The following is a 27569-nucleotide window of genomic DNA, read 5'->3' as shown; positions in this document are numbered from 1 at the left end:
AAACAGTACCAGTACTTATACTGCAATCTGATTTTAAGTAACGGATTACCATGTCGACGCGTCTGTCGACCCGTATGTCAAGCAGCAATCTTGGTCGATCAAAGAGCATGTGGAGTTTGGCCTTCGATGAAAGAAGTTGGAATTTGCCATCTTTGAATGCCACTGCTGATAAGGTGTGTATGTTTTTTTTTTATAAATTTTGTTAATTAAGTTGATATATTAGATGCATTTGCTTATTAATGTGGTTCATATTTGTTTGGCTCTTTTTTATAATCAGTTCCGTACTTTTGTACTTTCGCTACAAAACGCTACAATTCTTGGTAGGGTGGGAAAGATGGGACACATTTTTATTACATTTTCTCGTCCCATTCGGCAGTAAACCGTATCCTCTCGACTCCCATTGTACGTTATTTATTGTTTAAAATACAATCCCGTTACTAAGGTGTCCCATCTTCCCCCACAGCAGTATACTTAAAACAAACCTAAATTTCACTAAAATTGGTAATTTAACAAAGTTAGCGTAAAACGAAAACTCGATTCACGAGAATCGAGAATTTACTATGGGGACTTCCCATGACGTAGAAAGTTAGTTTCATGGCTTTTGGTTCACCCAACCACCGTGAGGCAAACCAGACGGTGCGAAACAGCGGTTACTAGTTTTACAGCACCGACTCGGATACGCTTGTATGAAAAACAAATATATTGTCCTTGTTTAGTTCAATTGAAGGTACAGTGCCATTTTTCAATACGTGTTTTAATTTTTTTGGACACAATATAATTAATATCAAAATTGGATTTGTGATTGAACGAAATTAGGGTGTGACTTTTTTATTCGTACTACGCTAAAAATAACTTGAAAAAAATTTGCATAATAAGATTCCTAACAACAGTTAAAATTGAAGGCAAAATAATAAGCATACAAAAAAATCGATAGCTGTTTTAGGCCAATTAAAATGCGATGAGAGCAAATCAGCTATATAGTTGAACAAACTTAATTAAATGAATGAATAAATGAATGAATGAATGAATGAATGAATGAATGAATGAATGAATGAATGAATGAATGAATGAATGAATGAATGAATGAATGAATGAATGAGTTACTTTATCCTCGCGTGGCCAGAAAACGACAATCGTTATAACACGGGTGTTCATACACCTCGCGCCAGCTTACGACTTACCATGTGTGTTACTTTGTGGGTGAGTTGACACTATTTGTTTTTTAAATATATGTTTTAAACATGAATATACATGTTGTATAATATATTTTGTATACGGTAGGTTGTAAAAAGTTTTCATTATATGTCGTCCCATTTGGTAGCAAACAAAGAATTTCACAGAAATGTATAATCGTTTCGCCATGACTTTAACCTAGCGCTGTTAAACTTATGGAAATATGGGATATCGTTTGCTAATGGTTCTCATCTTGCCCCAGAGTACTATACATAAAGTAGGATGGGGAATATGAGACAACTTTTCATTTTATTTTTTCCATTTGGTAGAAAACAAAGAACATTTAGAGAATTATAAAATCGTATCCTCACGACTCCCATGGACCGTTGTTAATTGTTTAAAACACAGTCAAGATGTTTGGATATTTTGTGCTAAAAGTGTCGCGTCTTTCCCCATGGAACTATAAATAAATAAATAAATGAATAAATAAGGTAGAACAATAAATTGCTTCCAATTACGGCATACCCTTTGTTACCGAAAGGAGTATTATAGGTGTAAAATGATACTGTTTATTTAGAAAACTAAGAATAACGTACATATGTGTTCAGCAATAAAACGGCTCACAAACAAGTGTAGTAGGCTACTTACTTTTCTATAAAACAGCTTTTCAATATTTTGTACTTTTTGTTAAACTTTCTCTAAAAAGGCAAAAGGCAAACAAAACAGATTGGTTGCAAAGTTTGATAATGAAACCTAAACTTAGTACTGTGAGATAAGACGGTCAGACCGATTTTATTATCACATAATATTCTGTATTTCCTAATTATATTTTTAAGATTTATTACCGATATTTTAAAGTCGTGGAAATATAGTGATATAATTGTGTAAATATTCTTTGTATACCCGAAATATATGAATGAAATTCACTTTATCCTCGCCTGGCCGGAAAACGACAGTCGTATCACACGGTTTTAACACTTCGTGCCAGCTTACGAGTTACCATGTACGTTACTTTGTGGGTAATTAATGAGAATGAAAACATTGACCATCTTACCCAATCTACTGTATAATGAATATTAATAGCTTCGACTTGTTTGTAGTTGGTGTTGTGTTTATGCAAACCCATATTTTTTAGAAAAGATAATGGTAAAAACAAAATCATCGCTAGGTGATGCTCGAAAGCAATACCACAAACTTGTATAGTTATCCAAATCCGGAGGGTGGGAGCAGAGCGCAGTGCTGTCGATTAAAAATAAAACGCCCCTGCTTGTAAGGTTGGCAAACCCCAAAGCGCAATTCGAACACGAAGTGAGCGTCGCGTTTCACAACACATATAGCAATACTAAACCTACACAGGTGAAAATAAATTGAATTTAACCCAAAGATCAGGCTTCTAATACATAACCATATACCATGCAATATACCACACACCGTGGCTAAACAACAGTTCTTAAACATCTTCACCCAAACATTTAAACGTCACGATTTTGTCTGAAATGTTCGGGTCATCGACCACAGCTTTGATCAATAGGCGCTGAGTCGACATAGGTGTTTGCGTGTGCTTTAGAAACGAGAGAGAACTATGCGACCAGGCGGTTACCATGCGACGTTACGCTCTCACGCAATCGGTGATGTTTTATTGAAATGTTATGCTTTGGGGTAAGATGAGACACCTTTAGCACATAATATCTTGATCGTGACTTTACTAATTAAAAGTGAGGATACGGTTTTATAATTTTTAAAATCGTCTTTGTTTACTACCGATTGGGACAAGAAAAATGAAAGAAAATGTGTCCCATCTTTCCCCACCCTATTATATGTTACTTGCCAGTGTTTATCCTATTATACCCTTGTTATACCCATCCTATTATACCATTACTCTCATTGAAGAAGCATACTGGAGTTGGTCGTATTATTCTCAGTATGCAATGTAATACCAAGGAATATACCTTGTGTTCCTGTGATGCATATTTGGTAATCAACGCTGGTCAAAATTACGTCAGATTGCGATTGAGTGGCTTAACGAGGTCATGTTGATACGTAGAAAGGCGGCGGAAATTAGGAATAATAAGATGAAAGCAATAACTAGTTGGCTCGATTAATAGCCGGCCAATTACCACCAATATACCACTCGAATCTCCATTTGAAAGAAAGCAGCGCCGATATGGCTACGTTTGGGCACTTCACCGGCTCGTAAACTTACTCTAAAGACACTTGCGGGAACGTGAAAAAGAATTACGCTTCTCCAAGACGGTTCCCACGCCAAAAATAGCCCAACCTTGCCATCTGAAGCAAACCCGGAGATGTCCCATATGATCTTGTGTATGTACGCCTTGTCAACAACTGGATTGCAGCGATGCGAAACCCTATTATGTTCGATTTCATTGAACCACACTACACCATGTGTTGGTATGGTATGTCTCGCTGAACGAGCAAGCCGCCTCAACATTTTACATTGTCTCAGCCGATGCCGTATCAAAGCGGTCACCGAAATATGAATCTTGTTGCCCATTAGGGCCTTGTCGTGCAGTGTATCAACTTTCCGGTTCTTTTACAAGCAAGGATAAGGCTTACGTCGGTTTAACTACAGAAACTAGATACGAAAATCAAATACTAGATTAAGGTCTTTTCAGGACAGCTGCGTGGCCATGAATCACGGTTTTGTTTAGGTGTCCTATATGAGGAATGAATACGTGTTCGTTACCAGCAGTTTGTTTTGCTACGTCAAACTCTCGAGGTTAGAAAGCGAGGCAAGACTTTCTGAGGTCAAGCAGAGAAAAAGTAATCTGCCAATCTTTTGGTTCTTACATATTTTCTTTGTCTCGACGGCGCTCTTAATACGGATAGGGATATATGGATGAGATAATAGAATTAAGTTCCATAGTTTTGAGAAGTTTGATGACGACATAAAAGGGAGTGTGTAAGAGTCACGCCACTCTCGCATCATTATGCGAATTATAATTAAACGATTGCGTAATCTGTGTATAGTGGCCTGATTTCGTATCTTAAAACATGATTGAGCGTTGTAGAAACATTGTATAGTATAGCCTATTACGTAATGTCTATGCTGAGATCGTAAATGTAAGAAATCTAGCGAGATTGATTGCTTCGGAAAATGTAGTTTTCGGTATTAATCTTATAACGTCATAGCAAGGCTTTTTTAAATATAGCGTCAATGTAACTTCAATGTCAAATTGATGGATTTGTCTCATTGTGTTGCCATACAAAGTGTACAATATTATAGTGTTTTGTTTTGGAATAAAAGCTTCTAGTTATTTGAGCCGGAGAGTTTTACAGTGACAACTTAATATAAGTATCTCTTTACTCGCACCGTGTTTTCGAGCGAGAAGTATCCGTGTACGTTCCGGGGGAGTCCCCCCTTAACAAAGTGTGGCAAAGGTCATGTTTTGTATGCTAACACTACAGCCTGATGGCCGAACACAAAAGCTAATATATCAGCGACTTAATGTAATTCGCTGACTGAATTTCGTACACAATGCCTTCTGTTTAAAAGTTGCATTGGTTTTGTTGTTATAATAAATGCTTCGTAAATACGTATAAATAGGTTATTTTAGTTCGTTTATATTCTGTGCGTTTGCTTCTTGCACTTATACAGCATATCATTACCGCTGTCAAGGCTTGTAAAATTGCTAGCTCCCTGGGCAAAGCGGAACGCCGTTGGTTTATTTTCTATACAGAAATTCCAAAGCGCCAGCTGGAGCGGTATATTCAAGCCATTGTTGTTGGTCGGCGTTTGTATGGACGCCTCTATTTTCAGTGCAAACCAGGAATCGTGCGCAAATAATTGAGTCGGTTATTGGACCATCCGATTTGAATGGTTAGCTTGGTCGAATTTGTTGATATGCGGTTCACGTCCACTGTGTTTGAGATACGTCGGCTGTTAATGTTGATTTCCGAAATTGACATAAGGATTGGAATTTGACAAGACGAGTTGATCGATGCGACTTAACATTTTTTAAGTCATATTGAAAAGTTAAAGGACGCCATAATTGAAAATTGCTTTCTTCTACTGTGTTAGGTGGTAGCTTAAAGCAAGAGCAGAACTAATATTATATTTGTGATCGATGCAATTACCAACTGGAGCTAATTAGGTCAATTTTGTACCGTATTCTAACGCAGTAAGCATCGACCATTTGGATTACCTAAATTAAGCGCTTTTGACTACCGGCAGGCGACGAGATAATCATACATTATGACGAACACGCGGAAGATAAACTAGTCCACAATCTGCTTGGAATAATCCACGCAGTACTGTCAAGCCTGCGGGTCATTTAACTGTTCTGTTTGCCTGACCGAGTTTGAGGCTTCGAATCGTGTCCGACTGAAGCTCCGACATATGTTTGTTCGCATTGCAATTACACGACTGAGTCGCCCGTCGTCGGGCTCGCCAGTCTTCATTGGAATTTCGCTTCCCGGCGTGAATTACTCGCGGCAATAAACATATATCAAACCGCTGTCGTCTCGCGGTCATTCGGAAGCGACCGAGGCAGGGTCAGCTGGTCGGACCAGAGCAATGTGAGGTTAGCTAGGTTTAACCGGGCAGGCAGGGATCGAGTTTTGTTTTTCTTCTGTATACACCAACAGTACCTGGCGCCGGTAGTGCCGGTGTTTTTGAACCGAACGTTTAGAAACCGCAATTCGATTGCAAGCGAGGCTTGTTCGGAAGTAGTACAACTCATAACGTTGGAGTATTGCCTATCAGAACGTGCGTTTGGAGACTTGCAGCCTGTTTGTAGTATTTTGCAGATACTATCTTGATTCGCGTTAAATGACGGTTATTGTGGTTTCCATTACGTCATAATGTGTGCATGGGTCACGTTATTAAGCACAAAAAGTAGATTACGTAATTTTTCGAAAATGAAGGTAATGGAATGCAATTCTCCTGATCGACGCCCACCACCATACAAAGCGAAACATTGATTTATTTCGCCATCTGCTTTCAATTAAATTTTGCAACCAAGGTACTCGTAATCTACATCTGTCGTGACGTTGAAGAAACGTGAACTTTGTCGAGAGACAGTTTGTCTGGGTTTGCATGCGTGTGGTTGAAAAGCAGCGAACCGCCACAAACTTAATACACCTCCGGGTTGTTTGGCCTCTTTTGCGGCCACATAACCACCGGTGCGTTTTATTTGCGCCACGTAGTTCAAATTCAAGGCCATTTCAGTATTTAGAAGCCTAACTATCGCTGGATCTTACAGGATACCACCCGTATTTCGTTTCGCTTTATTAAGATGTGTGGGTGTGGTAAACGTATACACGCCCACCTTTATACAGCATTACGCTACCGTATCCGTACTAAGAAAAGACTTGACGATTCGGAAGGTGTGGTTTAGTATTGTATAGATTCTTAAAACAGAACATTTGTAGTTGTCATGTGCTCACGTAAATGGAACTCGGTAGACAATTAAAGGCTTCTATAGCCAGATCACCGTAAAGGTAAATCCGTTTAAAATTCCGGTGTACCATGTCAATCTATGCGATTCAAAGCGGTTTAAATTATAAGTTGAACATGTAACGCGTTTGCCCATTGGTATTTGTATATTTAAAGCTTTACTATTGCTGGCAGAACGTTTTCAGTGTTCGCAATCTAGGCTGTATTTAAACGAGCACACAGATAACGCAGTCAGCATTCGTACAGAGACAGAACAGACGAGGCCAGACAGAAAATGCGTCATACGAATATTTTTCAGGCTCACCGGTTTTTACATTCAATAGGAAGACGAACTTGTAACTTTTCTGTCTGTAATCGTTCCAATTAACGCCCCAGGGATAAGCTAGTCACCTGGAAGTCGCTCACGCGTATTTATGTTCATTGTTACGTAACAATGGAAATAGAGCGTCGACTTTTCCACTTCACCGGAAACGATGTTGCCAAAAAAAGTCCGAATATAGACGCCAAAAATATACTTGCGACGTTTTGAACATTACTCTGTAAAGCTAGACGATAGTAAGATATGTATTCTTTACCCATGTAAAACAACAATAATACTGTTTACGCATCTAGACGGCAGTAAGCGCGTTTGACGTCAGTCAGTAAAACAGATCGACAACCAGTACATATATATTTATTTATCGGATTATCGATTTTTTCTTATACATTTAAGTATAGTGTATTTTTTTCACTCGCAACTGTAATGACAAACAGATTACAGCCAAGAGCAAGATTTAGCTTTAGCGTCAAGTCAAGAAAATACATTGAAACATGTCACGTTTTTGCATGGTTAGCTTAAAAAAACTAAGACGCAGTCCAGAAAATTGTGTGGAATACCCCACCAGCAAAGAATGCAGAGTTTGGTATTTAGAAAAACAAGTAACATTATCGTGTCTGTGTTTTTTAAATGCGACGGTCAGGTTAGTTATATTAATGCAAGTATTCTAAATAGTACAAGTTACAGTCAAGGCTTGATGTTTTTAAAACTACTGTTTCGTGTTTTGTATTAAACCTATCAATTTGCAGATTTTGTTAAACTAGAGTGTGTTACACTTCATACTGCTCCGCAGTGAGGTTCAAGGAATACACTTGTATATTACTATGGTTTACGAACGAAACCCCAATAATAATGTTCCACAAGTGGCACCGAAGCCTGCAATGCGGAGTGCGCTGGGAATTCGTCAATCTCGGTCGCACTCTCTGCCGACTTGCGACAAAAACTTGCTCAATGTCAAACTGCAAGTTCGGAGAGGCAGCGCAGTGCAGCAATCTATAGCTGAAGAGACCAACCAAAGGAGCACCTGCGACTCGCTGGTACCAATTTCGATACTAGACGAGGATATTTCGAGTACGACCAACCCCCCTGTTTCGTTGTTCTCGCGTGAGCGCACAGTGGTCAGCGACAAATACCCCTCACAAAGAAGACCAAGTCAACGTACAGAAAACACTACGAAGCCGTACAATCAAACAGATTTGCCAATAAAAGCCGTCGCTCCCTCCGAATTACGTCACAAACCCGCGGTTATGACGCAAGACACCTCAATTGTAAGGTACCACGCGAGTCGGCGACACCAGGGCAAGAGGAAATCGTCGCAAGATTATCAGTCGAGCAAGGTGCTTTATTACTAGTCAACTTTAGGCAAACCGCGTGAACCCACACCACAGAGTACATCTAAAGTTAACTATGAATATTTAAGCAATCACTTCTTCGAAAAACATAAACATTTGTCGAGTAGTCTGAGGCTCTTTAGGTCACTAAAATCGCCGAGGTTTATATTTAGATTACATTACGCAATGACTCGGCACTTGCATAAATGATAGCTTCATTTTGGATAACGGGCCAAAGAGCTACAATATGGATTAATCTGTAATCGAATCCCTTTCGATTCTCGGAATGGAAAGTACACAGTTCTCTCCGTGCTCGCTCATAAAAAAGATACAGAGCGCACCTCCGTGCTATGACGTATTTTGAGTAAAGCGAGTGTTTCACTTCGAGCGTTCATAAGACCGAACGCGATGCGTGCGCGGTTGTTGTCGAGGTAGCAGTGTGTTGTTTACCTCAGGAGTTCAAATCTCTGGAGAATGGCACCGTTTTAAAAACTCTAAATTAGCATGTGTTGACAGGGCATTGGAATGTAAAGATAATTACGCAGTCGTAAAAGAATTTCTTCTACCCCAAATTACGTATCTGACAAAATATATCGTGATGTGATACAGCGGTATAACAGTGCCGAGTGCTTGTATTATATTGCCTTCTTTAGTGCTGTTCGTTTAGTCAGAATTTATTCATTTAGCAGCTGCGGTCGTATAGGGTTTTCTGTCTCATCTTAATTTAAAAATAACTGAACAAAATTAGCATGAGAGAACCACCTCCAAGAAAGGTATACGGATTATTTTAAACAAAAAAGTATATTGTGTAACAGTAACAACAGAATAGAAGTTCAAAGCGTTCATTTCATTGATCAAGAAATGTATTTGTACAGGCGAAACTCACCCAACTGCTCAAGACCACTCAACTTGAACAACTTTCGAAACTACAGAACAAACATCAGCAGGAATGTGAATTGCTGGATGATATTAGGTGTGTGTTGGTATTATCATTGCATGTGCAATTGCTAAACAGTAATGGCAATTTGTAGTATATTTTTAGTCTTGTAGCTATAAGATTTTCAATCGGTGCTAGTGAAGAGTCTTCCCCTCATCTTATTTGCCAACCACTAACCCCTTAACCCCTATAACCACTAACTACTAACCCCTATAACCACTAACCCCTAACCATCAACCCTAACCACCAACCCCTAACACTTTCCACTAGCCTATTCTGCCATGTACCGGAAGATTCTTCACTAGTTCCTTTTAATCTAACTCTTTCATATTTGCAGAAATTTTGGGAAACAGAGATCTCAGTTAGACAAAGATTATGGACAGGTAAATGACTACAATATTTAAAAAAATATTTGTTTGTAATGTGGTAACATCATGGTTATGTATATGTTATTCCTGAAAAATTAATCATTTAGTATTTCTGAAGTTGTTTAACAAGAAATTGATATAAATTTCTGTAAAGCTTTCAACATTTATTATTACAGCTATCGACCTATGTGTGTTAGTGTGTATGGGATTTTTAAGTTTCAGTTTTTGTCTTAGTGTGCCCTTTTAATAAACCACATTCATTAAAATTGCAACAGGCGCTGCAGAAATTAGTTGTACAGTACCAAAAGAGGGAATCCACACCATCAGTTGAAACAGAAGATACAGAAAAAAAGTAAAACTTGTTTGTTTATTATTTTCATGCTTTCTTTGTTGTTTTTGTTGTTTTTCTTTATAGTAGCCAACAGCTGTGCCGTTTATACACTTTTGTTTTATATATATGTGGTAAACTCAAAATTGAATTACTGACAGTAGTTTCTAGTTTGAAGTGTATATGCTTAGATTTGCCTTTCAAGTATATTTTATGTGCATTCCGATAATAGCTGGTCGACTGCATGTAGATAAAATATTATGCTTAAACTATCGTGATTTTAGTCAAGTAGGAGAGCACAAGCCAGTTATCTCTGCCCTACAGTAAGTACTTTGCATTCAAGCTGTAGTTAGTGAAAGTAGTTTGTTAGTTGGTGTCCAAGTTGACATTTTGCCGGTTTTTGTGTGTTTTTAATTTACACCTAATTGTGTTTTCACTAAAATATTGAGCATGTGTGTGTTTTTGATACTGTATGCTCACTTTATTTTGAATGCAAATACCTAAACTCAAATAAATCGATCACTTTAATTACAAGTACCATACGCGTTCCCTGCCTGGTGAGGATATCATTGAATAATTTGTCATCAATTTTAATGTAAATTTCATTTCATTCCACCACTAACTACTAACAAAGTGTGAAATATTTTTTTGTGTGTTAGGCTATTTAATATTTGTGTTTGAATGTGTGATAGTAATAGTTTAAACTTACATAGTAATATCATTAAGATGCTGTATATACTGTACCAACGAGGTTCAAAAGTCAATCAACTGAAACATTCAATAACATGTTATCAAGCATAATGTTTCACGTTTATCGACCTTGCTTGGTTAAATATTTACTCAGTTGCTTTTCTAAGAGCTAGATATCTGGAATTTGCTCTTAAAATTTATAGGGCTGGCTGGAAGGCTCATCAACTATTAATGAACCATTCTGAGAAATGCACACAGTTGCCAGTACCAGTACGCAACTAAGGCAACTTATATTGAATTTTTTGCCCATTTGCTGTTAATGTGTATTAGAAATTGGGAATAAAAAAATTAGTTTAGGTTCCATATTTAGTCTTAAGTATGAATGTTTTGTGAAGCAATGAAGGGATCCATTTAAATGACGCGTCTGTTGTTACCACTGTTTCCTGTTCACTGTAATATGAACTATAGCAAAACGAATACACTGAGAGTCTGCGACCTGCGTAATTGTGGGGCTTAAATTCTTATGGATATTCTTCTAATTTTGTATCCTTACTTAGAACTGTCCAAGTTGTGTGGAAATCTGTGCTTGAAGCCACGGATAAAGCAGGCCAAGCACGTATTGCTGCTTCAGAATATTATAAGAACAATATTTACGAAGCTGCAAAAAATTGCAAGGCTCAAAAGGATGTGCATCTTAAAAAGGTAGGTTGTTTGGCAAGGAATGTCAACCTTATTTCTTCATTCACGGTTGTTATGTTGTACAGTCATTAATATGTGTATTGTTTTCTTCATTAAATAGTGCCAGGACCTTTTAAACAACTTGCAAAATGAAATTACTGAAACGGTAAAGGAGCTGACGAAAGCAAAGAAGAAATATTACGATCTAGAACAAGTTTCACAAAATGCTAGCGATAAATATCAAGAAGTTAATGACAGGTTTGTTAACCTATTCTGAGCATAAACAGGTTTTATAAACATCATGAAACAAATTTAAAACTGGTGCTTTTGTTTTAGGTTAAGAAAGAATCAAACAAGTTTGTTCAAGTCGAAAGCTGGATTAGAAAAAGCGTTTCAAAAGGTAAAATTAAAAGTTTCATTTTTCTTTTTGACATGGCTGATTTATACAGTATTCCATTTCGGAAATTAGTAGATGAAAATCCAATAATATGCGTTCATTTATTAATTTGCTCCTGGAAAGGATAATAATTTTAATTTATTGCGGCGTCATTGTTAAAACCAATTCTTGGTTTATAACACAAAGGTTCATTGTTTTGTAATCACGTTGTCTGTTCTGAATTGGAAGTAAGACTCCATAAATTGGTGGCCTGTGTGAAGGTTCAGTTCAGCCAACCGAAAAGTCTCAATTGTTAGTCTGATTTTAGACCAGAAGTATTTATACGAGAGAAGCGTATGTAAAAAGCGAAAAACCTTGTGGTATCTCGATTCCAAGCAAACACGTGATGCGTAAATCAGCAGTGGTTGTAATAACAACAGTTAAATCCACATTTTATTCTAAATTCGATGCAAAATCAATATAAATTTAACAATTTTTTTCGCTGTGTATTAAAATTATATTTTAGTTTCACATCAGTTTTAACTGTAAATTTGTAGATGGGCTACTGAAAGTTTCCCGATTTATTTAATTAATAATTATAGTCTGATATCAGCCGTATTTAACCTTACTTGGCACGACTTCCAACAGTCTCATACTCACAAGCTGCTAATAAAGACGGTTTAAATATAGCTCTTATTGCTTGTCGAGGGGCTCTAATTCAGTGTAATAAAATGCAGTCGTGACATGCTTAAATTAAGACACGCTCGTCAAAACTACTGTTGGTATGATGAGTCAAACCCACGCACCATGTATGTTCACGCATTACTCTCGCTACATTTCTCTCTGGCTGTTTACAGGGAAAATCACAACACAATGATGTCATTGTCATGAGTTTTCAATTACTGGTTTAGTGCTTGAGTATTACAGGAAAATTTTCTAGACATACATTTTTCCTATTCTTTTCCAAGAATACTTCAGTCTTGTTTCATTAACCATATTTTTACGGCTTATCATAGTAAAGTTCACGTAATTTGTGTTTCATCTAGCATGTTTGGGGATTTTTTTTCGTATTACTAAAGTTTTAGGAATGTGAGAGTGAATAGTGTAAGGGAAACTTTATGCTATTTTTAACTACATAAGCAGCATTGTTTTAGATTCATTGTTATTTTGCTTTGGTAAACTTTTTACCTACTTTGACCTTTTAGAATATATTGTTATATCAGTTAAATTCTGTCTCGATTTTCAGCTGCAGCAAAAATGTGACGAAAGTAGCAAAAGCTCAACCGTAGCAAGAAATGAATACTTGTTAATGCTGGCTGCTGCTAACTGCCATCAGAAGAGATATTATGAGACAGACATGCCTGAAGCTATGCGGGTATGCTTATTGCTTATCACATGCTATTAATCTTCCATTACACTGATATATAATTATGTAAACATGGTATGCATGCACATGTGGGGTCGAGATTGTGTTATTCTGTTTACATTTAAAGCAATGCAAATATACTCTGTAGATACTGGATGGCAATTTATTCGCAAAATTTCAAGATTATCTTGGCTTGCTGTGTAAGTTTGAGCTGCAAGCTTGTACAGCGTCACAAGAAGCACACACGCACGCACTACATGATGCCGGCAAGGTAAGATGCAATGCCATGGTACACAAACATTGTTAGTATGTATTGTGAGTGCAGTATTTAAGAAGACTGGCCTTGTGAACAAAAATTAATCAAAATTAGTTTGTAACAGTATTCAATTTTATTTGGTAAGGTCTCATAAAGCCTACCGTTAGACCTGTAATTTAGGCCAATGTTTCCCATTACCAACTACATTATGAAGTATACATACTGGTCACAAATGTACTTCATGTAAAATAAGAAATAATAAAACCTTTGTTTACTAATGATAACATATTTTTAAAATTTTGTAACCAAATTACAACTTTTTTCAAAAAATGTAAGTTTTTTAAGTCATATCTTTGTTATCAAATATATAATATATACTTTTTTAAAAAAGTTTTTTAAATCATAACTTTGTAACCAAATTTCCACTTTTTAAAAAAAATTGTAACATTGTGGTTTATGCAGATTTCACGTGAATACAACATCCGATGTTTCTTGCATGAAAACCCTGTGTTTGAATGGGGTCCCCGTTACGAGTTTGAGCCATGTGGCAATGATGAAGTTGGCCCCAAACTGACCCCAGAACAACCTGGGGAAGACAACTCCCTGAACAGGGAAGCTAGAAAGTAAGTGAATGGCTTAGATGCTTTTTTCTGTTTTTTTTTAGCGTGTTTTGGTGGATGCTTTTTATGTAAGGTCCTTTGCCTATAATGTGTTGGTCTAATTAATAAGATTTGCATGGATATAAATTTATTTCTTTTTTTTATTGTCATTGCAAAGATAGTACTGAGTTCTAAATCAACTAGATTTAAGAACTTTATGGTTGTTATTAATTTTTACTGTTAATTGAGCTATGCTATTTCTCCAAATTAAAATTTGATTTTTATTTAAAAAAAAAGTAAAATGTTAAAATAAAATACAAAAATTTAAACTGTTATATATCAAAACATATTTATTACATACATTATTCTAAATGCTTATTTCGTTATATCATATAAATATATGCTTTATTTCAACCATTTCTAGATGGACAACAAGGGTTGTACGCGACGAGAGAAATTTACAAAGACTCAACAAAATCAAACAAGGATTAGAAAGCTTATCACAAAAATATGCAGAGGTTAGTTAGTTATGTTTCATGTTACAATGTAAAACCTGTTTTTAATCAATAGTTGTAATTATTACTAATTTTCCCTGTTTATTTAAATAATTTAAGTTTTTTATTATGTGATAAATATTTAGCAAAGGTAATGGCACTTTGTTTGCCTCCCACCAACATATGGTGTATTAAGTATAATACATCAAGCCATTGTTTATACACACATTCTGTATTGAAAGCAGCGAAATATCTTTTGATTGATGTAAGTGTGCATAACAATGTAGCTCATTTGTGCAAAGAAAAAATGTTTATACTTTTATTTCCATATAGTTAGTTTGTTTTACTTAACTCTAATTACAACTTATGGTATTCAAATTTCATATTTGCATTTTGAATATGCAGTTGCTACTGCTTACACTCGTTATAATTTGTTGATTGTTAATGTTACCATGGATGTATATATGTATTACATTAGCTGAAAGTCATTAGTTGTTCCTGTGTATCATCATATAGCTTCCCATGACATTAGACTCGTAATGTGTTTTATCAAAGCTAATTGTAAAGACTATAGAGGATAGACCTTACGTAATATGTGTTTGTTGTTTATTTTAACCGGTGTATGTAAATTACTTAGTAATATGCAATGCTACATTGGTATTTATGTTGTCATCACTATGTAGCGGAGTGATTAACACATTCCTTGTGTGAGAGGTTTATTATGTGGAAACATGGAATGATATAAATATTTACACCATGTGATGAGTTTGTACCACTACAGTACTACACCATAGTAACTATGTGTGATATTATCGACTACCAACTAAAAATAGCCGGTCGCAGTTACTATTGGTTACCGCGTTTTTTAGTCGGCAAACTAAAATTTACTTGTGTTTTTTTTACAAATTTAGCTGGTCGATTAAATTTCTGTGGATTATTGTACTAATTTTAGAAGTTAGTTTTTTAGTCGGTCCGAGAATGCCACCCCCTAACAATGTATAAACAAATATACTGCTAAAGGAAATTAAGCCAATGATTGATAATCCAACCAGCAATAATAAGATCTCAATCCAAAATTTCATCATCAGCAATGGTTTTTTTGTTACTCTGATCCTAATGTTTTACCCAACAATAAAACAATAAAATGCTCTTACACCAAAATGTTAACCCTCAGCTTTACCCAACAATATTCCCACAGAGTCCTGAGTTAAACATTGAATCAGTAGCGCAGGAGACCGAAGTAAGGCTGGAGAAATGTAGAGAGGATTTACGTCGCACTGAAACCAACCATATTGGTGGGGAAGCGAGGTTACAACTTCTACGTGACGTCAATGTGAATGTTGACACCTGGCTTGAAAGTGCAAGGGCTCAGGTTGGTGTTTTATTTAAAGCAAATTTATAATTTCGTGTTGTAACTAAATGCAGTTACAGGATTTTTTTGAACGGTCTAATGATGTAATTGAAATGCTTTAGAAAAATCTGGAGTAACTTAATAGAAGTGAATTGTTTTAATGCACCAAATGTAGTTACAAATGTGGTGAGAAAGGCTAAGCAAGCTAAATTTTAGTCATAGTTTTCCAAGCCATGCCATGGTTTTCCCACCAAACAGTACACAGTATGATTGGTGACAATGACAAATTGGATCAATTTACTAATTGTTTGTAATTACTCAAGAAGTACCATAGTGAAAGGGCCCATTTAGCTGAATTTGATCATAGATGTATATAGGGATGCCTGGAGTGAAATGGTATGTTTGTCCTGGTGTTACGCGTAAAAAAGGGTTAATTCAAAGCAAAGCCAAAGTGGGTTGCATTTACCACATTACTATGAGGTTTTACATTTTTGATTACTATGAGTGTAAGACAACATTTTAACAATCCTTTCTGGGCCCAGATTAACAAAAGATTCCAACATAACACACATGTCTTGCATTCCAGGCTGCTAAAGAAATGGAGCAATCTGTGACCACACCTGGTTTTTCAACGAAACGTCGCTCGCTGCACAACCGTACCTTACCCGACGATCATCACACAAATGGTGCTCACACGTCAGTGGGTGGGGACGAGAGTTTCTTTGACGAGGATTTTGTGGATGACGAGACATTTGATGAAGATGATCACGTAATGATGGTGGGGGAGAAGGATGACCTCTCTCTCCCATCCAGTGATCACAGCAGGAACTACCCTGTGACATGCACTGTGACTTATCCTTACCAGGTATGTGAACATTTTTTATATGATAGTGAATGTTTAAAGTGCATAGGATGCACAATACACAATTTCGAATTCGTAAAATTTGAATCTTTTTATTTTCGTATCTAATTACAGAATTCGGTATTCTGTTTAATGAGGTCAACATTCGTTTTTTGAATACTTTATACCTCATGATCCAGTAAGGCTACTATTGAAATGTTAATAAACTGATTTATGTGGTTAAAAATGATATTGCTATTTGTAATATAAAAAAAAATAGGTACGAAATAAAGTAGACTAGGATATCCTAGAATACTTAATTATTTGGTATGTGTATCTCTAGAAGTGCATTATGATATTTAAACTTTTAGAGTTCTGTGTAAATGTTAAGGCTGTTATGTAGGTTGAATGCTAAGTTCAAATATTTACTTAGCTTTCTTCTGTTTTCCCTTTACCACATGTCCACATCATAAGATAGTAACGAACTGTCACTGTTAAATTAAACAAGGTAGAATAGCTTATTACAAAAGGTAGAAACCCAAACTAATATTATTAACTGTTTTTTAGAGATTAAAAACACAGGTTTTGGTTACTATTCCACAAAAATACTTCTTTGTCAATATTTTTTTTTTGTCTTGTTTTGCCTAGTATTTTTTTACTTTTTTCTATGTCAGCCTTGCACTTTTAATAGCAAAAGTTATAATTTTAAGCAAAGCTATATATAACTGTATATTTTGAGTATCTCTTCCTCCAGGAAACATATTTGAATAGGCCTACCTGTTATGAATAAGTTTATGTGCAAAGCATTTGAATTTTTTAATCGAAATCAGAGTTACTTTTTTTCCAAAATATTTTAAAAATATTTTTGTTTGCTTATCAATGTTTAATTAATATTTTAAGAATATTTTTATACTTTTTTAGTTAACAGTGTTTAATTGACAGGCAACGAGAACAGATGAACTAACGATCACTGTTGGTGATCGAATCGAGGTCGTAGAGGATGGAGATCTAGACCAGTGGGTGAAAGCCAGAGATGCTACCGGAAGAATGGGGTACATACCCGAGAATTATCTAGAATTCCCTGCTAACCCAGCCACCCCCCACCATCACTATGCACTGCCCCCTGGTGATTATAACGACACCCTTGGATCTTCATCTTCTGGATCAATAACCTCCGGGACTTCATCTCTTACCACCAACTCCTCCGGAAACGACAGGGAGGTGAGCCGCATCACTTCGGGAGGAGCCACTCATCCTCCACCATCCGGAAGTAAGTGTTGTTGAGGATTTTAATTGAAGATATTTTTAAATGATTTTTAGTTAAAAATTTAGAAGTTATTTTAACTTAAAAATATTTAATCAACCTCTCATTTCTAGTTTAAAGTTTTTAACTTAACATTTATGATACCTAAGTTTTTGGTTGCTATTAAAGTTCTGCAGTGCTTGAATGGCATGCAGCACATGCATTATATCTCATGCTTCCTAAAAAAAATTTAAGATGCAACTCTTATGTAAAGCATCTTCATTGAATTTAAATTTATTAAACAAATTTCTGTATGTGTTTAAATATAAAATTTAACACTTTTTGTTCAGATATTGCCATTGATATATAATATTATTCTTAATGTTGACATCTCCAGTTTGAAACTTAACTTAACACTAAATGCCATAATCAACAAAAATATTAATTCATGATTTTCCAAACAGTTTGTCTCGCGAAAGCAATCTATGAATACGAGGCTTGCTCCGAGGAGGAATTATCCTTCCCTGAGGGAGCAATTATCAGCATCATATCCAAGGATGACAATGGGATCGACGATGGATGGTGGAAAGGAGAACTTAACGGGAAAATCGGCGTTTTCCCGGGATTAGTCGTCGAAGACATGGGTTCATGTAATTCGAACGTGAAAGAACCTGCTTCTCCAGAAGTATGTAATCTAACGTATTATTATACAAATGTTATAAGAATTATATAATATACTATAACAATGTTGTAAAAACAGCACATGGAATATATTATACTACTGGTATAAAAACAGCACAATGTAAAAAAAACGCAATCGAATGTTATATATTATACCAATGTTAAAAACAGCATAATGTAATATAGTAGGAAGGGAGAAGATGGGACACCTTGGGACATAATGTTTAAATATTATAATTGTTTTTTTAAACAATTAAGTTGAATTAACAACAGTCTATGGGAGTTGTGAGGATACGGTTTTATAATTCTTTGAATGTTCTTTGTTTACTACCGAATGGGACAAGAAAATAGAATGAAAAGGTGTCCTATCTTTCCCCACCCTACCTAAATTATACCAATGTTATAAAAACAGCAAAAATGGCTGTGAGCAAGGCATACTGACTAACTATTAAGCATTTAATGTTTGATTGACCAATTAGGCAATGGCAGTCAGTAAATTTTCAATTTTCACCAGGATTCCCCTACAAGTGAAATCCCCCCTAGTTTTCGGCCACCTACCCCAAGTTCTTCACCCAGCCATTCTGGTAAAAATTTCCGGAGCAGCTCCCCAGATTCGGGGGTAAATACGCATCGCCATTCACCCCTACCCCACGCTTCACTAGAGGTGCCAGATATAATACATGAACGAACAAATTCAGCTCCAGCATCTCCTATCTACACAAGTTTAAAACCTAAACCGGTATGTTGAGTTTTAACTTATTATTTTGCTTAAGTTATTACTTCAAGCTCTACAATCATGGCTATAGTGCTGATTACATTTTGGTTGTCTACAAATAGTAAAAAAAGTCAGTGAAAAAAATTGCTGGTTATGTATGTGTGTAGGTAATAATTTTATTCATTATCATTTCTCTTTCAATTTCTTTTCTTATCAATTCCCTTTGTAGAATAATGGAAAATGGTAGCATCTGTCTGCTGCGTAACTGCCTTTATGGTTGAATGCTCATTGTAGTGGATAGCCCATTCTGCTTAATTAGTTATCTGGTAATTTTTTTGAGGCACACAAGCTTAACTGTTTTATGAGTTTTTAATTTTTCTGAAGCCGATCATCTAAAATGTTTTATGGGGCCTGTATAATACAGACATAAGTTTAAGTTTTGTTTTATGTTTTACCAGAATCGTTCTGCGCCAGCTCCACCAAAGCGCCCAGTTTCATTTATACGAACAAATAATAGATAAATACAAAAAAAGATTGTTGGTTGTGAAAACCGTAGGCTCTTTATATTCTATGAGAGGCAATTGTCAGCATTGACCCGTAAACAAAAGTTACAACTTCGTGTTGAACCTGGTGCTTGAATGAGAGAGATTTGCACAAATGTATGGAATGTACAAGATCATGTTATGACTCAGGAATAGAGGATGCAGTTATCAAACACAAGTCAAATATTGGTGGATGAAGTCACTTAAACACTGCAGTCACTTTTGTAAGAAATCAGCTTTTTAAAAGAAATCGTCTTTTTTAAACTGTTTATCCGCAGTGTGCGTTTTGTTTGTATTGTCCTTTACTTCTAATCAAGTTCATTTTATTTCAGCAGGTCTGGAGTAATTTGCAAGCATTTGTTGTCAATTTACTTGTCTTTATTTGTCACATGATGTAATTTATTGTCATTTCTTATTCCATTGCCGCGGTTGTGTACAAATTATGAAATAAACTTGAAATCGTAACAGCAGAAAAAGTCTTTGCTGAAAACAGAAAACAGAGTAAAAAAATTGTACGCAATAAAAACAGCGCTCGTATTCGTAACATGATGTGAACAAAACGAAGTTGTACAAACTATACACGTCTCATGATAAGGACCATATGTACAGAAGCGATTTCATTGGAAAGTTTCAAAGTATGGCAGTTATGAAGTTCAAACATTTACAGCTCTGTACACGCATGACATATCTCGATCGCCAAAACCTTGTGCTTTGCTCCTTTTGTACAACTGTGCAAAGAAATAACAAGTCTTAGGATAGAATTTTTATGAGAACAATATAATCCAGTAGCAATTCATGTACTTAACCTTAAGTAATCATTTTTTAACTTGTGATTTACTGTTTAATATTTCTATAAAAGTCGCATTTAAACCCTTGAAAAGCTGCATTAAACAGATTATTCCTAAGAAATAACACATCTTATTGGTGATTGCAATTTTTAAGAAACAGTAAACCAGTAAGCAATTTTAACTCTTTAATTATCATTTTTGAACTTATGATTTCCTAGGCAACACTGTTACAAGACCACATTTAAGCCTTGAAAAGCTACATTGATAAGAATAGCACTATTATACAATTTATAATAAGTCTGAGTTTGTGTACAATAAAGAAAAATTTTTGAAACGTAAATGTTTTGAGCGGTGCCAGCCCTAGGCATGGTAATGTCATATAACAACAAACTACATACACTATGAACATAACTTACTTCATTAGCTGCTGATGCAACAGACAAAGGTTGCTCTAGTTTGTCTCCCATTTGAATGGCAAGTTTTAAATCCTTTTGTTGATGCTTCAGTGGAAAGTTGACTGGAAAATGACCCTGAAAAGAAAAAGATTTTGTGTATATATGTATGCTGTTTTGACATTAGTTTTTTTTAGTTAATGTAAATAGTATTTTGCTATCTTGAGGCAGTGAGTATTTATTTCTAATATGTAGGCATGTACACATGTCAAGTAGCTATATACCTGACAGAAATTAGTCACCTTAACCAAAATATAAAATAGACCATTCGTAATATACATGTCTTATATTTGAGTTTAGAAAGAAATCAAATTGTAGAACTAGTCTAGTACTAATACACAAAGAAATCAGTGTAGACTGTAGAGGATTGACCCAAATTTAGACCCAATCTTTAAAAAAAAACAATCACCTCAAGTATGGCGGTTCCTTTGCTTTTGACAAAAGGACAGGAAATGCTGCTCATATTGAGCACATCAAGCAGTGTATACTGGTCTAAACCGGCTTTTTCAGCAAGGGAAAGCCCTTCTGACAAGGATGCCATGAATGTTCCCATGAGCATATTAACAATGAGTTTGGTGTTTGCTCCAGTACCCAGTTCACCTGGTGGTAGATGTTACAAGTTAAAACAACTTTCACGAAAACATCATTTTTTTAACAGAATTATATACAAGATTTTTTTTAATGGAATTGAATTTTTTTTAATTAAAATTACATAAACTGAGGCAAAAAGTATGCCTGATTTTTTTAGTGGAATAATTTTTTTACTTTTGTAAACATCCTCTTTTTACACCTTCATTGAGCTATCTTAATTCCTATTATATTGAAAAATGATCATATATAGCTTTAAAACAAAGAAAAGTTATGGTAACTATGTAATATTATTTAAAAAAAAACTTGTAAAAAAAATTTTAGATTTTTTTTAATTTGATAACCAAACTACATTTTAATCTTTGATTATAACAATAAAAGTCAAACTGAACAGAATCTTACCCAAAAAGAAAGTTTTTTTTCCCAGAGCTTCAAAACAAGAATAAGCATCCATGTATAATGACCTGTCACCAGCTGCAAGGATGACTAACTGACCTTGCTCAGCACCCTTCTTGTTACCGGACAGTGGTGCTTCAAGGAACCTACCTCCACGCATTGAGATAACCTGTATTTCATCAAAAAATGACTTTTATCGTATGAAGTTTTACAGTGGCGCAAATAGGATTTTTAAAGGGCAGAGGTAGTTCTGATTTTTTGATTGAATGTAACTTGCTTTATCTTCGCGTGGTCGGAAAACGACAGTAGTTTTAACATGCGTGTTAACATTGTTCTTATATGAGGTTTTACGGTGGCGCAAATAGAAATTTTTAAAGGGCAGAGGGGGTTCTGATTTTCTATTTAAATATTATAATGTAACTTGCTTTATCTTCACGTGGTCGGAAATGACAGTCATTTTAACGTGTGTTTTAACACATCGGGCCAGCTTACAAGTTACCATGTATGTTACTCTGTAGGTGCCATTTACACTTTAGCGTTTTATATTTGTTTGTATAAAATACCATCACAACTACTACACAATGTTAGAAAAGTTTGAATTGGAGCAGTCGACCATAATAAAAGGCAAACTTAAATTTATTATTTAAAAAATTATAATTAAAATCCCCCCTCCGCCCTTTTATTTGCACTGACAGAAAATTACACTTGATGAGTGTTAAAAATAAAACTAAAGAATATGTCATATTATCTCTAAAAATAATATATAAAGATGTACCATTTTCTTTAACAAAATTAATTTTTGTTTCCCAATATTTACTCTAATCTAACTCTCAAGTATGCAATTTATATGTTACAATTACGAGCTATAATATTTGCTCAATCATTTATTAACAAAACATTTTACCTCAGCTATTTCTTTAATGGTCTCCGGATCAACAGTTGATAATTCAACATACCCTTTTCCTGAGCTTATGCCTTGTAATACTCCCTGGTTACCAAGAACCAACTGAAAACAAATGGTTAAAGTGTGCTTTGGAGAAACATAGTTCATGGTCTTTATAAGATATTTCATATTGTTAAAATGTTTTTGTTTTTTTCTGTTTAACATGGAGTAATACACCTTATGATCTTTATGTGATATTTTAAAATGTTAATCTTTATGTGATATTTTAAAATGTTAAAGGGTGTTTTTTTTTAGTTAAAAATTGAAAAATACAGTTCATGATCTTTATATTATATTTAGAACAACCATATTAAAATAAAGGTGTACTAGGTTGAAATAAGTTGTTTATTTTTATTCTTTTTTATCCAATTTGGTCGTAAACAAAAATATATACATAATAAAAAAGAGAATTTTTAAAACCAAGTTTAAAAAGTATGTAGTGTTATGTCCTGAAGGTTTCCATCTTACACCACAGTACTATTAGTCTATATAATATACAAAAGTTAAAACAAATTATTTGTAAAGACTTACGTCTCGAACAGCATCTGAGTCTGACACACATGAAAATATGATGTCACATTGCTGTACAACATCGCATGGTGATGAACCTTCCTTTGCACCGAGCGCTACAAGCGACTTACACCTGGGAAAATATATACCACATGTTAAATAAATTTTTAATATAGTTTTTTGTTTTAGTTTTAACTAATTAAAGCAAAGAACACATTTATTTCTTGATTTATTTTTGGCTTTTTTCTTGTTGGTTGTTTTTTGATTTTTTCTTGTTGATTATTTTCGGATTTTTCTTGCTGTTTGTTTTCGGATTTTTCTTGCTGTTTGTTTTTGTTGTTGTTTATTTTCAGATTTTTTTTGTTGCTTATTTTCAGATTTTTCTTGTTAATTATTTTCAGTATATTTTTAAAGTTATTGTTTTGCTTAACCATATTTAAAACAGATATAGTAGTGCACCGTGTTATGATTAAAGATTGGATCATAAAAATTTAAAACATGTTCCCAAAAGCTAAGATTTTCTTATTGCCAGCAACTGAATTGTTAACTAAAGCATTAAATTAAACTGAAAGGTTGTACATACCCATTGCATTTACATAGTATCACTTAAATGCAAAATATTAAATTAAAATCAAACTTACTTTGAAGGTTCTCTGTTCCACACTGTGACATCATGGCCTGTTCGGATCAAGTTTTGAGCCATCGGAACGCCCATTATTCCCAAGCCGAGGAAGCCAATTCTGGTGAATACAAACAATTAATAAAAATTTGCTGTTATAATGATATAGCTAAAACTGGATACTTGCTTTTTGTCAGTGGGGATGACGTCTTTAACAATTGGATTGGTTGTGCTGTCGGCATCTGCAGTTGAATCTGGGGAGAGTCGAGAACCACTTGGCGTTGTCTTTACCTTCGGAATCTACAACAAATAATAAGGTATGGGTGATTTAGTATTCGAGAAAAATCCCAAATCAATCTTGATTTTAATATTAAAAAAAAAACGAAAATAGTCATGTCTGTTTTAATGTATTTTTAGAAACAGGTCATTTTAATTTCAAACTAAAATAAGTAATTCTTGAAACTGAAAAGTATAATTAGAAATTGCAAAACATGATGAAAACAAAATCACATTTTGGGTAAATTAAACAAAATAAAACGAGTTAATTATAAACAATCCATTAAAAACAAAACCATTAGTTAGATTTCAGCAGCGAACAAAACTAAAATTTGGGGGGAAATCCAATTTTCTTTTTGTTTTACCAATTTGAGCTGAGCCTCATGTAAAATGATTGGTTTTCATTCAGTAAAAATATATATTTTATAAGAAGAAATGGCAGCCTCTACTAAGCTCTCATGGCTATCAATGTTAAGTTTGTTTATTGCTGCATTCATAACATGGCACATTAACAAAATGACGCTAAAATATTCAAATTAGGTAGTTGACAGTTGCATCGTTTTTTTAAGCGTTTATTAATAGCTGATGTGCATTTATTCATGGGTTGGAATTTGATTTTACTTTTGAGTGCGACTATATTACAATAAATGTTACAATAACAATTATTAGCAAATTTGTATTGCTTAACCTGCAAAAGAAAATGAGATATTTTCAGCAAGGAAAAAGCTAATGCTAAAGAGAGAGATTTTGAGATATTTTTATTTTTAGCAAGGCTAATTTCTCTAAGTTACAATTTTACTACAACTGCAGGAATTATCGCAAACACAAGAAAAAGGAGGTTAGTGGGCAAACATGCCAATCACTACCTTGGTTGCGAGGGTGGTGGGGGAAGTCCGGGTTAGAAGGTAGTGAGACATGTTCTGATGCTTCAGTGTCAACTAGTTATAAAGCATGAATGTCAATACGTGGCTCGATTAATGTGTTAGGTGGTTTATGATGGTATGCGTGTGGATAGTGGGTTGTATGTATTTAGTGGTATAAAGAAACTTAATAAAACAAAAAAGGTAAATAGCTTAATGCAATTTCAGTAACCAGAACTGGTGCTGTGGCAGTCAAAAAAGGAAAAATAAGTTTTTCAGAAATATAGTTCATTCACTGATTATAAAACTGAAAGCAATGCAAAATGTGTGTGTATTTGCCACATTCAAATATACAGTACTCGTACATACATCTTTACTATTTATATTATAGTGTATGTGCAAAACCTACAGTTAACAGTTTATTGCACTGCACCATATATGCGAATGCACACAAATTTGACATTTGCAGCTCTTTCCGCTTAAAAGTGTAACAAACAATGAAAAACTGTAGGTAACAGGGAACTTAAGAACGATACCAATGTTACTATCTATGTCACAAATCGCTTGAGGCATTCAAGTAATCTTTTAACTAACTTTACCTCTTCTCTGGTGGGAAGTGACTTTTTTGTTGATTTTCTTCTTTTTTTTGGAAGAGGAGCCGAATCGTCCTCCTATGTTATAAAATTCTTAGTCTTGTTTAATTGTACGGGCATTAAATAGAAACAATTCTTTTTAGAATTATATTATAGCCCATATATATATATGCCACATTATTCTTCAGTTGTAAAATCAAGTAAAATTAAATAATTTTATCTTCTTACAATTGAGTTTCTTCTTCCATTCTTCGCTTTAACAGCAAGAGGAAGATCGTCACTTGCCTCCGATCCTGCATCCGATTCATCACTTGTGTCGGGAAGACCTGGAACCAAATTTACAGTTTTTAAACAAGTTAATTTAAATAATTTAATTTACAAATTTAAAGTTAGCAAATCCAGAGTTCAGTTGGTCGGACAATTAAAAACCACAAAATTAAACAAAAACAATACAAATAAATAAAGCAAATTTAAAGTAGTTAGAAAATCCATAGTTACATGCTGAGTTGGTCAGACAATTAAAAATCAAAATTAGGCAGATAAGCTACAATATAAATATAAGCAAATTTAATTGTTAGGTTTACACAATATTCTGTACATTTTGATGACAATATGAAACAACTTTTACCTTTTTCTCGGTTTTCCACTGCATGTTCTATCTTTTTTACAGCATCAACAAACATAACACGTTTACTACCATTTGAGTATTTTTCACGGTTTTCTTCAAACTTGTGAATCATGTCAACTTTAGTCCATGCACTGCAAATTTTTAGTATGTTGTGATTGTTAAAAAAATGTAAGCAGAGCGTTTTTAAATTTTTTAAATTCTGTGCTAAAAGATTGGGTGTGGCTGGTTCCTGGTAACATTTTTAATTCTAGTGTTACAAATGTGGGAACCAACTTTACATAAAAACAATTATAATGCTATTGTCATTGAATTACTAAAATTAGTCGCTTTTGGGTCATTTTACTTTTAAAAATAAAACTTACAAATCTCCAGTGCCGTAAAATCGTACAAACAACATTTCGGACTTTTTGTTCGGCTTTTTCACATCTTTGTCTGGTTCTACAATCTGTTGAGTTCAATACAGTTTGTATTATATTATTATAACAATTTGTTTTATAATACCGGACTTTATATACAATATCTTTTGTACATTTTACAGAGATTCGCTTGCTGTTAAATTATTTGATAAGAAATGAAAAAATAAAAAATCTTGGGGTGTACTTCTCAGTATCTGTAGTCTGCTGGAAGACATAAAGTTCAGCATAAAAAAAAGGAAAATAGAATATATTTAAAAAAGACACATAAACAGTATTTACGTACCTTTCCTGGCCAGTATGGGTAACCTGTCATCTTTGCCCTGAAATTATAATAATTGTTAATTACTCATTGGGATTCCCAATAAGTAGTTTCTTGGGAATAAAACAATCACAGAAATTATACACAAAAAAGCTACATTCAAAATGCAACTATCAATAAACAAGAAGATATGTTTAAGTAATTTGCGAGTCACTTTTGCTACAAAAGTTGAACTAGTTTTACACATTTTTGAAAAGGAAGTTATTAAATAAAACAACTTACCAGACAAAATCTCCTATTTTAAGGTTGTCCATTTTGTTTTTCTGAAGTACTTAAGCTGAGAATTGGTAAAACCTTGAAGGTACTTCGTCAAAGAACTACAAATCACTCAATTTTTCAAAGTGAACAACTTTTTACAACAACACGAAGATGCACAAGCGAAAAATATCCCGCCACGCGTTTGAGTTGCCAAGCTACATGGCGCCACCCGACGAAATAAATCTACCTTTTTTGACTACTCAGCTGGCGCTGTTCAAACTT

At 34.6% G+C, this 27569-nt stretch overlaps 2 protein-coding genes across 8 annotated transcripts; one reads left to right on the top strand and one right to left on the bottom strand.

The window, feature by feature from the left end:
* On the top strand, nucleotides 1–20171 carry LOC100179143 (F-BAR and double SH3 domains protein 2). Of its 6 annotated transcripts, none has more exons than XM_018817475.2 (18): nucleotides 20–173; nucleotides 9112–9209; nucleotides 9511–9556; nucleotides 9817–9893; nucleotides 10154–10192; nucleotides 11117–11261; nucleotides 11359–11495; nucleotides 11574–11637; nucleotides 12860–12988; nucleotides 13128–13250; nucleotides 13698–13858; nucleotides 14259–14352; nucleotides 15527–15700; nucleotides 16266–16544; nucleotides 17463–17790; nucleotides 18228–18448; nucleotides 18959–19183; nucleotides 19618–20171. In XM_018817475.2, the coding sequence occupies exons 1-18, from the start codon at nucleotides 51–53 to the stop codon at nucleotides 19678–19680; spliced, it is 2526 nt and encodes an 841-aa protein (XP_018673020.1). In that variant the 5' UTR covers nucleotides 20–50; the 3' UTR covers nucleotides 19681–20171. The 6 variants fall into 6 exon arrangements, with proteins under 6 accessions (XP_018673021.1, XP_018673020.1, XP_018673019.1 ...); XM_018817474.2 differs by lacking the exon at nucleotides 20–173 and adding an exon at nucleotides 7655–8242; XM_018817477.2 differs by lacking the exon at nucleotides 20–173 and adding an exon at nucleotides 8917–9009.
* On the bottom strand, nucleotides 20079–27515 carry LOC100180692 (glyoxylate/succinic semialdehyde reductase 1). 2 transcript variants are annotated; one of them, XM_002122651.4, is made up of 15 exons: nucleotides 27312–27515; nucleotides 27054–27090; nucleotides 26717–26799; nucleotides 26355–26485; nucleotides 25955–26052; nucleotides 25733–25804; nucleotides 25140–25211; nucleotides 24185–24297; nucleotides 24020–24118; nucleotides 23400–23511; nucleotides 22830–22931; nucleotides 21932–22094; nucleotides 21351–21541; nucleotides 20906–21019; nucleotides 20079–20429 (listed from the first exon to the last, which is right to left on the bottom strand). In XM_002122651.4, exons 1-15 carry the CDS (start codon nucleotides 27341–27343, stop codon nucleotides 20355–20357), a joined length of 1494 nt encoding a protein of 497 aa, XP_002122687.1. In that variant the 5' UTR covers nucleotides 27344–27515; the 3' UTR covers nucleotides 20079–20354. The 2 variants fall into 2 exon arrangements, with proteins under 2 accessions (XP_002122687.1, XP_009857656.1); XM_009859354.3 differs by lacking the exon at nucleotides 25140–25211 and having other exon boundaries at nucleotides 27312–27514.
* Nucleotides 27516–27569: the final 54 nt, after the last annotated feature.

The sequence above is a fragment of the Ciona intestinalis genome, chromosome 2 (assembly GCF_000224145.3).
Source record: "Ciona intestinalis chromosome 2, KH, whole genome shotgun sequence".
In the NCBI taxonomy this organism is placed as follows: Eukaryota; Metazoa; Chordata; class Ascidiacea; order Phlebobranchia; family Cionidae; genus Ciona; species Ciona intestinalis.
Note: the sequence above shows the minus strand (reverse complement) of the source record. Positions and strands in the feature narration are given on the sequence as shown.

Coding starts and splice junctions, on each gene's coding strand:
- LOC100179143 (XM_018817474.2), top strand. CDS start 7,730: ATGGTTTACGAACGAAACCCCAATAATAATGTTCCACAAGTGGCACCG. Junction 12,989..13,127: donor ACATGCCTGAAGCTATGCGG/GTATGCTTATTG, acceptor TATACTCTGTAG/ATACTGGATGGCAATTTATT. Junction 13,859..14,258: donor CTGAACAGGGAAGCTAGAAA/GTAAGTGAATGG, acceptor AACCATTTCTAG/ATGGACAACAAGGGTTGTAC.
- LOC100180692 (XM_002122651.4), bottom strand. CDS start 27,343: ATGGACAACCTTAAAATAGGAGATTTTGTCTG. Junction 26,800..27,053: donor ACCCATACTGGCCAGGAAAG/GTACGTAAATAC, acceptor TGAACTCAACAG/ATTGTAGAACCAGACAAAGA. Junction 26,486..26,716: donor TTTTACGGCACTGGAGATTT/GTAAGTTTTATT, acceptor AAAAATTTGCAG/TGCATGGACTAAAGTTGACA.